General features: G+C 32.9%; 1 protein-coding gene across 1 annotated transcript in view; it reads right to left on the bottom strand.

Moving 5' to 3' along the window:
* NRG3 (neuregulin 3) overlaps nt 1-12562 on the bottom strand; it is a 1220394-nt gene that overhangs the window by 21029 nt on the left and 1186803 nt on the right. The window contains 2 exon segments of the mRNA XM_074231864.1: nt 4168-4338; nt 8909-9036. Of these exon segments, the coding sequence (XP_074087965.1) occupies nt 4168-4338; nt 8909-9036 (299 nt within the window).

Below are 12562 nucleotides of genomic sequence, written 5' to 3'. Positions count from 1 at the left end.
TAAACTTTCTTTTTAATTTTTTAAAAGTTTTAATTATTTAAGGTAGTGGGGTTGTGACTTGCCCAAGGTCATATAGCTAGGCAATTATTAAGTATCTGAGATCAAATTTGAACTAAGACCCTCCTGACTCCAAGGCCAGTGCTCTATCCACTGCACCACCTAGCTGCCCCCTTCTCATAAACTTTCAAATGGATGAATGTTGAAAACTACCTTTGCATGTAAGTGCAAAATAATAATTTAAAAAATGAAAGCTAAGCCTTACCCTATACCAGGATCAGGTTGAAATGGGTCCATGATTTGGACAAAAGCCAATTATGAAAACAAAAATTAGTTTACTTGTCAGATTTATGGAGAGAAGACTTTAGGACTAAGCAAGAGATAGATGATAGTATGAAATGCAAAATGGATCATTTTGGTTACTTTAAATTAAAAATTATTTCCATAAACAAAACCAATGCAACCAAGATTAGAAGGGAAAGCACAAATCTGGGAAACAAATTTACAGCTTCACTTTCAAATATATAGAGACCCACATCAAATTTATATGAATACAAATTATTCCCCAATTAATAAATAATCAAAAGCTATGAAAAAGGCAGTTGTCAAATGAAGAAATAAATCCTTAGTCAAATAAAAACTTTCTCCAACTTAAAAACATTTTGAGGTACCACCTCACACCTATAAGACTGGCTAATATTACAAAAAAAGGAAAATTATCAATACTGGAAGGGATGTGGGAAAGTTGGGACACTAATGCATTATTAGTGGAGTTGTGAAATGATTCATTCATTCCTTCTGGAGAAGAATTTGGAATTACACTAAAGGGCAATTAAACTGTGCATACCTTTTAATCCAGCAATATCACTATTAGGTTTGTATACAAAAGAGATCATACAAAAAGAAAAAAGGACCAAAAATATTACTAAGTAGTTCTTTTTGTGGCAACAAAAATTTGGAAATTGAGAGGATGCTTATCAATTCAGGAATGACTGAACAAGTTGTAGTATATACTATTGTGTTATAAGAAATGATGAACTGGGGAATATGAGGGAAAAAACATGGGAAGACATATAAGCTGATGTTGACTGAAGTGATCAGAACCCGAAGAACATTATATCATTACACTTAGTAACAGATGAATTGTATGATGATCAACTATGATAGATTTAATTCTTCTTAGCTATACAGTGAACAAACACAAACACAATTCCAAAAAGAAAACAAAAAGCTTGTGATAGAAAAAAAACATTCACATCTAGGAAAAGAACTATAGAGTCTGTATACAAATCACTTTATTTTCTTTCTCATGATTTTTCCCTTTCATTCAGATTCTACTTTCACAACCTGATTGATATAGAAATATGTTTAACATAATTGTGCATACATAACCTATATCAGCCTACTTGCTGGGGAGAATGGAGCAAAAAGCAGGGTATTGGGGAGGGTGGAGAGAACAGAAAGAGAAATTTTTACAAAAATGAATGTTAAAAACTATCTCTATATGTAATTGGAAAAATACTATTAGGATAAAAAATGCTAAGACTTTTGTTACAGAGATGAGAAGAGAATGCATTCCAGGTATGAACAGCAACTTGTTCAAAGACATGAAGGTAGGAATAGCTGATGGATAGAACCAAGAGTGTCTATATTGAGGCAATAAAATTACAGTCTGACTGAAATCACATGATAAAGTTTTTTAATCCAGGCTGAGGAGTTTATATTTTATTTTGTAGACAATGGACAATCTCTTGGTTTTTTTTAAAGAAAGATTTTATTTATTTTGAATGTTACAATTTTTCCCCTAATCTCCCTTCCCACCCCCTACCCCCCCACAGAAAGCAGCCTGTTAGTCTTTACATTGTTTCCCTGGTATACATTGATCCAAGTTGAATGTGATGAGTGAGAAATCTCATCCTTAAGGAAGAAAAATAAAGTATAAGAGCTAGCAAAATGACATAATAAGATAACATTTTTTAAAAAATTAAATATAATAGTTTCTGGTCTTTGTTAAACCTTTGTTAAAACTCTACAATTCTTTCTCTGTGATGGTATTCTCCAAAATTGTGCCTGATTGTTGCACTGAAGGAATGAGCAAGTCCATTAAGGTTGATCATCACCCCTATGTTGCTGTTAGAGTGTACAATGTTTTTCTGGTTCTGGTTCTGCTCATCTCTCTCAGTTCATGCAATCCTTCCAGGCTTCCCTGAATTCCCATCCCTTCTGGTTTCTAATAGAACAATAGCATTCCATCACACATATATCAAAATATCAAAATATATCAATATATATCATTATCTATATATGCATATATATGTATATATATGTATATACATATATATATGTATATATGTATATACATATATATATGTGTATATATATATATATATATATATATATATATATATATATATATATATATATATATACCACCGTTTATTAACCCATTCCCCAATTGATGGACATTCACTCAATTTCCAATTCTTTGCCACCACAAACTGGGCTGCTACGAATATTTTGTACAAGTGATACTTTTGCCCTTTTTCAAAATCTCTTCAGGGTATAGACCCAGTAATGGTATTGCTGGATGAAAGGGTATGCACATTTTTGTTGTTCTTTGGGCATAATTTCACATTGCTCTCTAGAAAATTTGGATGAGTTCACAGCTCTACCAACAATGTATTAGTGTCCCAGATTTCCCACATCCCTTCCAACATTAATAAACAATGGACAATCTCTTAAAGATTCAGGAACCAGTGTCTGATATGGGCAGACCTTTATGAATTTTATTTTGGCAAGTGTGTAGAGGGCAGAAGGAAAAGGAGAAAACTGGAAAAAGAGAATTCCAATGTGAGATTGCTACAAAAGTCTGGGTGAGAAATTGATACAAATTAAACCAAAGTAGTGACCTTATGAATGGAAAGAAGGGGATGAGTGTCCGAAAGGTTGTTTGAATTAACATTCTTTCAATGAATAATTTATTTGAGGGCAAGAAATGTGCTGTTTTAGTGTGTGCTATCCACTCTGAGAATAGTGTCTAACAGAGAATTGACATATAAAAATGCTTGTTCATTAACAAAATTTACTATAAAACCAGGAAAACAGTCTGACAGAAGTTAGGAATTGACAAACATTCACATCATATATCAAAATAAATTCTAAATGGATAAGTGACAGGTATAAAAGGACACATTATAAATAAATTAAAGGAAAAATGGAAGAAAATGCATTTCTCAATGATGGACATAGTAAATATCCACGAGCAAACAAAAGATATAAAGAATCTCAGAAGATAAAATTGATAGTTTTGATTACATGAATTTTTAAAAAAACATTTGCATAAAAAATCTATGCTGTCAAAATTAACAACAATTTGAAAAGACATCTTTACAGAAAGTTTCTTTGATAAATCTCTTTATCTAAGATGTATGGAACTGGTTTAAATTCATAATAATAAGTTGCCCCACAATAGAAAAATGGTCAAATAGGCAGGTTTCAAAAGAAAAAATACAAGCTGTCAAGAAGAAGAAATGCTCCTAATCATTATTAATTAGAGAAACACAAATATAGAAATATGTTTAACATAATTGTACATACATAACCTATATCAGCCTACTTGCTGGGGAGAATGTTCATGCCTCACACCCAGATAACATAGATATACAAAGGTAACAAAAATTTGAAAATAATTATAAATATGATTTTAGTGATATTATAGAAATGAACCAGTTTGTTTGATCAGAAGTTTGAATGTAATACTTCCATGAATTTCTTTTTATTTTCTTTTTCTTTTTGCAAGGCAATGTAGTTAAACAACTTGCCCAAAGTCACACAGCTAGGCAGTTATGAAGTATCTGTGGTCACATTTGAACTCAGGTCCTCCTGACTTCAGGGCTGTGCTCTATCTGCTGTACCATCTAGCTGCCCCCATGAATTTCTTCCCACTCTGGTTTTCCATGATGCAATCCTTGTCTTATTCTCCTTCACTTACTAACTGAATTTCAGTAAGTAATTCACTCAATTACACCAGTCTTTATTTGAAAAATGGAGATTAAAATAAGAGCTGTTCTACCTTCCTCAGAGGTTTCTTCCCAGTAAAGTATGTCACAAATTTAAAGCACTTTACAAAAAAAAAAATTATTACTCTCATTTTCTTTTCTATTTGCTCACCCTTGGCAAGGAATTGTGTCTTGGTCTGCAATTCTTGCCTCTTCCAGTTGTTGATATGCTGGTCCCACAATCCCATTGAGTCGACTCCGAGGAGAAGGTGGTGTCCTTCGGAAAGCATTACGATGTAGCATCCCAGTCCGTTGCCCTGGACTGCAGCATGAAGAAAGACTCCTAAAGAAGAAAAGAAAGGAGGGAGGTGAAACTTGTAGAATGAAAGTAGAAAGCAAAGAAAATTGATTCCATAGGGAAAGATACTAACAGGAAAATCAGCAGTAACTATACTTGGCTGTCAGATTGTATAATGCTTATACATGTTCCTCCCAAAGAAATTCATAGCTGTAAATGTCTCAGTCCATGTATTATAGATGAAGAGTGTGTGGTATTGTGGATAGAGCTGCAGTTATTAGACAGGAAGATGTGAATTTGAATCTATCTCACATGCATATTAGGTGTGTAAGTTCTGGGTCACCCAGTCTGTTTTTTCTTTTATAAAATGGAGGGTAAATAATAACAAATATCTAATGGGTTTTTCTTTGTATATATTAAAGAGCTATATAAATATTAGCTATTGATGATAATAATGATGATAATGATGATGATGATGATGATGATGGTGATAATGATGATATGGTGAGTTTATTATGTATACAGTCCTGTACACTAGGGATATGCATGTCAAAGAGAGTGCTTGCTTTCAAGATAACCTAATATAATAGGGAAGTCAAGCATGTATGAATTTTTAGCTGTAAGAAAACTGACAGGTCAACTACCCAATAGCACAGAAAATGGTCATGTTCAAGAATACTTAGTGTCTCTCAGTGTATTTGCCCTACAGGGTGAGAAATATGTGATATTAGAAAAAAAGGTATTATTCTGATTTATACTTTGAAAAATGGAGAGACAGTCTTCCCGTGATTTCTTGCAAGCACAAATACAATATAATCAATTAAATAAAACATTGATAGAGGTGAAGCAGGGTTTTTCGTATTGCTTTATTTTATTTTACAAAATTCTCACAAAAATCTTGACATCTTTCTCTCTGATGCAATTTGTTTAGGTAGATATAAGCAAATCTTATTATTAAAGATAAACAATAAACAAATACAGAGATTCCATCAGGGCTTTGTCTGCAAATTTGCACTTGTTTCAGCTATTATATAAAGATACCCAATTGAAACGGACATGCTAAACTTATTGTTCTAAATTTTCAATGAATGAGAGATACTGTGAAACCATATTGGTTTTTCTTTCAGTCTGCTCCTAGATAGAACCAAGTATATACTCTACAAGAATTTTGATAAATCCATATGTTTCGGCACTATTGCTAAGGCACAGGAGTCATAAATGAGTTTCACTGTAAGCCCTGTCTATCTCAGGTTCCTTGTGTGAGCTATCTCTTCAATCAAATAGTTCGACTGATTTTCCTTTCTTCCACTAAATTTGTGAACTGATAAAAAACAGGCTATCAGAGTTGGAAAGGATGTTAAAGATTACTTATTTCAAATCCTCATTTTTATAGAGGCAAAAGTTTGGTCTCAGAAAGGAAAACTTAACTTGCTGGAGGTTATAAATATAAATGAGGGAATTTAAAAAGAGATATTTTGACTTCCATTCTGTGTCATTCTTTGTATTATATCAGGCTGATTAAATTTTTACCACCTGGACTGCTCTTTATGTTGTAGTTATGACATTTACCATTACATGTTAGAAAATCTGCTCAAAAATGACTCTAGGCAGAATTATAATCCTAGGCAACAAAATGAAATTGAAATTTTTGTACCAAATCCTCACTTAAATAATATCTAAATTGCTCCATGAAGTATAATAGAAAATATTTTCAACATGTTCTCTTCAAAGACACTTTGTTTAGACCATAAGAGTCAACAGAATACATTCTTTTCATGAGTGTTAGGTTCAATGACAGAAAATAGATAAATATTATAGTTCTGCTGGTTGTTGTCTATATGATCTCAAACAAATCATTTATTATTAAGTGCCAGGCACTGGGCTATGTTTGCAAATATTTCATTTTAATGTACCATACAAAAGACAGTTTATTATTATGGCTATTGTTATCATTATTATTATTATTATTATCATTTTTATTATTACATTTGACTAAAATCTCCATCAATAAAAAGGGCAGCTTCTCCAACAATGTTCATCTCAACCATCCCATCCAAAGAAAATACCATGGATGGTATATTTCTTTCTTCCTACAATTCAAAAGAATGAAGCTTGCATATCAAAAAGCCTAAAATTGATAACTCATTTAATTGCTAATGGTTGTTTAGTAATATTCATGAAGCCTATAAAAATTCCATTAGTTAAAAATACTTCAAGAAAAATATGATTATTATATTATTATGGTCATTTTTATGAGGTAATATTTCTTTTAATGTTTCCAAATAAAAGAAAGTTGATTATAATGAAGATTTCATCAAAAGATATTTATATGACTGATTATTAGTTGCAATTCAGAAATTACTTTGCTTAATGAGTCAAATTTGAAAAGTACTATCAGAAATTAATTATTTGTAACTTAGACTTATCATACCAGTATTCATAAAGAATGAACTAGTGACCCAACTGAAAATGAAAAAGATCTTTTTCTATTACCAATCAATCAGCCAAATAGTACTTGTAAACAAGTGGCACTTGGTAAGTTATAGAGCAGTTTACAGGATGTATAAATCAGCAATTGGGTGATCAATCATGAAAATGTTGAAGTCAACGGCATGTCTTACAAAACACAGGCCTGATCTATTAAACTATGACTTGCAAAATTACAAAGCACTTTGTTATCCATCAAACTTCATCTATTCATTGGAACAAAAATATGTGTGAGGTACAACCAAACTAATACACTTTGGGAATAATACAAAACAAAAGCTTCTCTTTAAGACTGTTGTATAATTTATTGAAAGTATAGTTAGGAAAAGTCATTTAAGCAAACCACAAGAGCCAGCACATTTTCTAAGAACAGAAATACAATTGTTTTCTAAATTTCATCATACTTAGAAAGAAAAACAAAACCATTGTTTGAAATAGTCTCAATTTTTATATTTAAAATTTTATTTTATAGTGCTAGAGGAAATATGATGAGAGATTTTTATTTGAATATCTTTAATAAGACATACTACACTTTCCCCCTTTTAATATCTTAGGAAACCTGCTTTGAATAAAATATTTTGCTTCTGAAGGATTGGGATGTTTGGATATTTTTTGAAAATGTCCTTTAAGGGTAGAAAATTCCCTTGAATTCTTATACATTTAGCACCATACTACCATTTTTCCATGTATGTAAAACAAATAATATTCTGATGAAAAGTCAATATTCTATATTATAATGCAGTAAAGTAAATATGTATATACAAGTCACTTGGACATTTTAGACTCATAGGCAAAAGATGCTAGAAGAAAAACATAAAATCACAGAATTTTAAATTTAGACCAAAGAAAAACTTAGAATTTATTTAGTCCCCACTCCTTATTTCATAAATAAAGAAACTGAGATTCACAGAAATTGTGACATTTAATGTTTCAAAGATAATAAGTGGCAAGACTGGGGAGCAAACTCAGATCTCCTCATTCCTTAGCTAACCTTTTTTTTTCCTGAAGTTCCATGTACTATTCTATTTCCTCAGGCTGATTTGTGAAGACATGGAACCTTAATTTCAGAAGGGATCTTAAGAAGCAAAGCTAAAATAACTCGTTTTTTTATCGAGGAACTTAAGTCCAAATATGAATTGCAGAAGTTTAGTCATATTTTCCAATAGATGGATCCATGGCATGTTGTTTTATAGAAAAAAAGTATACTGAATTAATAAAAACAGTTTGTTTTTATTCTTTACTGCTGGATTCTGCTAATTTTCATTTTCTTATGGCTATACATTTTGAGCATTATCATATACTTCAGGAGACATCATTGAAGCTAATTCAAAGCACTTTTAAAAAAATTACTATTGCCATGACAACCAAATTAGAAGAACGCAAACTATGAGCATCTATTTAAATGCAGCAGATGTGGGTTTGAGTTATATCCATGTGTCTGTATTTAGTTAAACCAGTTATAACTATTGATGTCATATTTTTAATCTGTAAAATAAGGATATTCAACTAGATTATCTCTAAAATCCTTTGAAATTCTGAAATTTACTATCTCAGAAAATATTAAGTGTGGAAAAGCTTTCTCCAAAAAATAGGCATATGTAAGCCAATCAGCCTCTACAACTCTCATTTAGTTTGTTATCTTAAATAGCACTGTCCCTGGTGAGCGCAGGAGGGGAGGTTGCCATGTTCCTGTCCCATTTCAAGATCTGTTTGTTTAAAGTGACTATGCTGGAAGACTGAACGTTTATGATGCCATCTGCCTGAGGGGGGATGAGTCATTAACTTCACAAACTGAGACAAAGCAGAAGAAGAGCGGGGAAAAGTTTTGCTTTTTAATAATTTTTCAGAAAATAATTGTTTTATTCACTGGTCTGTGTCTCCAACTTTGATGGGTTTTGTTAATGCTTCCGTTAGGTTTTCCATACAAAGCATCATTATTTAAGAACAGCATTTTGGACTCTCATGGTCTACATTCTTGGAGATGTTTGGACACCTGCTTAATAAATGGATTGGATCATCTTTCACAGTTTATAGAGTCCCCATCAACGATGCAATTCTTAGATGGTAAATCTGGTACTAAAGCAAATAAATATCCACTTGATCACTTTATGCTCTGAGGGCCATTTACCTGTGATGTTTGAAGGACTGGCTTCCTCTATCAGGAGAATGGGCTTCTGGAAAAGGTTGGTTGCCAGTAAAACTGGATTCCATCATTTTCTCCAAGGTGCGCCCAGAGTGCCTTTCTGTTTTTGAATACTGTAGGACAACATATTAAAAAAATTCAAAAAATGAGGAAGATAGAAAAATAGGAAAGGAACTTCAAAAATAGTAATTGATACTAGATTTTCAATATTTCCTCCTCTCCTCAAGATGTATGAATAGGACAATAGTGACAGAAAAATATGAGCATTCATTTATTTATATACTTTAAACTTCACAGATATTTCTGAAAAAAAAAAACTATGGCAGAAAAGTGTTTCTTCAGTCCATTCCAACTCATGAATGATGAGGGAGATGTTTTCTGTCAGGAAAGACAGTCCTAGGATTTCCATATTACTCACCTCTACTGTATAACTTTCTTCTGTTCAAGGGAAAATTTGAGAAGAAATTTGGAATCATAATTGAACTAGTCCACACTTCGCTTTCTTTTTTGTCAACTAAATGACTTCTCTCAATTCACACAACTCAAGGGCTAACTCTCCCAATAATTCTTACCTGAATTTCCAAGAGGTCCAAAGTGACCTCTCCCAAATCAACATTCTTACGCATCTTGCGTGGTCCTTCCTTTTGTCACCATCAACTGAGTATAAACCTTATGATAAACCATATGAGCAAGTCTGTTGTATGTCTGTATTCAAAATACTAGGCAAAAGTAATACTCTATCCATCTTTTAAGAATGAATGAGCAAAGGATATGATAGATAATGGTAAGTTAATAGGTGCTTGCAAAGGAGAACGCTGCTCTTACAAACAAAGGCTCAATCTTCATCAAATATTTATACTCTATGTTTCTATAATGTTCTAGCTATCTCTGTCTATCACTCTCTGTCTCTGTCTATCACACATTCATAACATATACAAACACACCTACATTTACATACTATCCACAACTCCTCAAAGGAAAAAATAAAATAAAGGCTTTAGTAACTGTACAGTTATATCTTTTGCTGTGAATTATCAGCTCTCATGAGATACATGATAACCTAAACAATCTCAAAGGAACTTTTTTTCCTAGAAGAGATTGCATCTACTATATTGGCCAGCAAACTAAAGAACAGAATTCACAAATTAAAACCCTGACTAGAAATATTAGCCTCAAAAGACTAATGAAACTGGAGAGATTTTTATCCTGAAATAAATATAATACAAGACAAAAGATTGGAATGACATTCTGGAAATACATTTCCTTTGAAGAGAAAAAATAACCTGATTTCAAAATTGTTTTAGATCAGGCTACTTGGGGAGAGAGAGAGAGAGAGAGAGAGAGAGAGAGAGAGAGAGAGAGAGAGAGAGAGAGAGAGAGGGAGGGAGAGAGAGAGGGAGAGAGAGAGAGAGAGAGAGAGAGACAAAGAAACAGAGAGACAGAGACAGAGACAAAGAGAGATAGAGACAGAGAGACAGACAGAGTGACGGAGAGACAGAGACAGAGAGACTGAAACCTGGAAGTTGGAAAAATCTGAACTCAATTCCTGCCTTTGACATACATTTGCTGTCTGAACCTGATTGTTCCTTAACCCATAAAGAACCTCAGCCATTCTCTAAGACAAAAGACAAAACAGGTATTACGTATATAATATCTAGCAAACACTATCTATAAAGCTATGCATTGTATAGACAGTATCAGCTTTCATTAAACAACACAGTCACCTTACTGAAGTTTCCTACACAATGAGATCCCAGTTCTTCTCTCTGTCTCTGTCTCTGTCTCTGTCTCTGTCTCTCTCTTGCTCTCTCTGTCTCTGTCTCTCACTCTCTCTCTTTCTCCCCCCCTTTGTATCAGTGTGCATATATACATTCCCATATATAATATATTCACCTACAAATATAAACACACATATACAATATTTATTATATGTACATTTACCATTTCAGTTGGTTTCTAATGAATGACAGAGAGATTGAACAAAAGCTATGAAAGTGAAGCTTCAATGGGCCTAACTAGCCTCAATCTTGATCAGTCACACAAATCAGCAAAGAAGACAAACCAGTGAAGGATCTAATGAACTGCTCAGGGAGCAAAATCAAAACTATTTTCAAAAGTTTGACCCATAAATGATTCCCTTGGAACCTCTTTAATCAATTACCACCAGGTGGCAGCACTGACCACTTTTTGAACAAGACAATCTTGCAAGAGGAAATGGAGATGCTAAGCAAAAGCAATTGATTCAGAATTCCATCCCTCAACCCCCAATCCTTACCCTCCACACGCCAGCTATTACCACCTAAATAATTCTGACAAGGGCTTAGCTGATTACTCTTTACAAATGTAAATTCTACCTGAATGACATTCAGCTTCTATGTGAAAACTGGAAAATTCAGGAAGTTATCTGAATTTAATAAAACATCTTTTACTGGGACTACAGAGACCATGCATCTATCTGACTATGTGATCATCCTACAGTATGGAAACTTTAGTTGTTCAGACACCTTGGAGTTAGAAAGAATGGGTTCCAATTGTATCTCAGATGCAAATTATTTCAGTCTGGGGACAAATCTCTAAATTTCTTAAAGCTTTAGTTCCTTCATCTATAAAATGGTTATGATAGAAGCACCATGTAGTAGATCCAAAGCCTGACACTGAGTCAGGTAGACAGACCTATGTCCATCTCCTGAATCATATTCACACTGACGGAATCCCATTAAATCTTTTAGTGCCCTTAGATGCTTGCTACGTTATAGAAGAGTTGCTTTGGTAGAGAGTTTCCTTTTCCAGAGTTCCTTTCAGCAATGAAATTACAGGATCAGAAAAAAAGAAAAAAGAGGCAGCGTGGGGAATTAATAAAAGCTTATGCATCACAGAGTTGTGAAGTTCAGAAATAAAATGTCAAAACACTTTGAAATCCTTATAGCACAATACAAATTTATTTTATTATAATGTTTTTATTTTCTAGTATTGATAATGAAGAATTTTTTGTACTCCAATCTTCTATTAATACAAATTTTTCTCTTTCTGTTATTTGCATGCATATGGTTGTGTAATAATATTAGAGTGTAAGTTCCTTGAGGATAGGAGCTGTTTCATTTTTTGACTTTGTATGTCTAACATCTAGCACGCAGTAGATGTTAGAGGAGGGTATTTTGACTGATTAACACTCCTGAACTAGGATATCAGATATAATGTCATATAAATATTTTTAAATAGAACTCTCCTTTCCCTTTTTCTTCTTTCTTTGCCTTCCTCCCAGATGATTTGCTGCTTTTTTGTCACAATATATATTATATACATATATTATATATTACCTTGTCCTTGTTTGGTGTAGGATCTAGGAAGCAATGCTTCAAAAAAACAGTTTGTATGATACAAGGATAATTAATTTATTAGTGGCTATGTTACAAAAAGAAAGAATTTTCTGTTCAAAATGTGCACCTGAATTTGCAGTACTGAATACTAATACTAATTTTAATATTAAAAATATTAAATACTAATCTGGTAAGTGGCATTAAGATTCTATATCTGGGATATGGGAGATCTCCAAGGAAGTATGACCTCAAATGCAATTGAGATGTCAGTCTTGGGTTCCAAGATTAGGAATGTGGTCATGGAGGCCTTGCTCTGTCAAGT

This window comes from Macrotis lagotis, chromosome 4 (genome assembly GCF_037893015.1).
Source record: "Macrotis lagotis isolate mMagLag1 chromosome 4, bilby.v1.9.chrom.fasta, whole genome shotgun sequence".
Lineage (NCBI taxonomy): Eukaryota > Metazoa > Chordata > Mammalia > Peramelemorphia > Peramelidae > Macrotis > Macrotis lagotis.
Note: the sequence above shows the minus strand (reverse complement) of the source record. Positions and strands in the feature narration are given on the sequence as shown.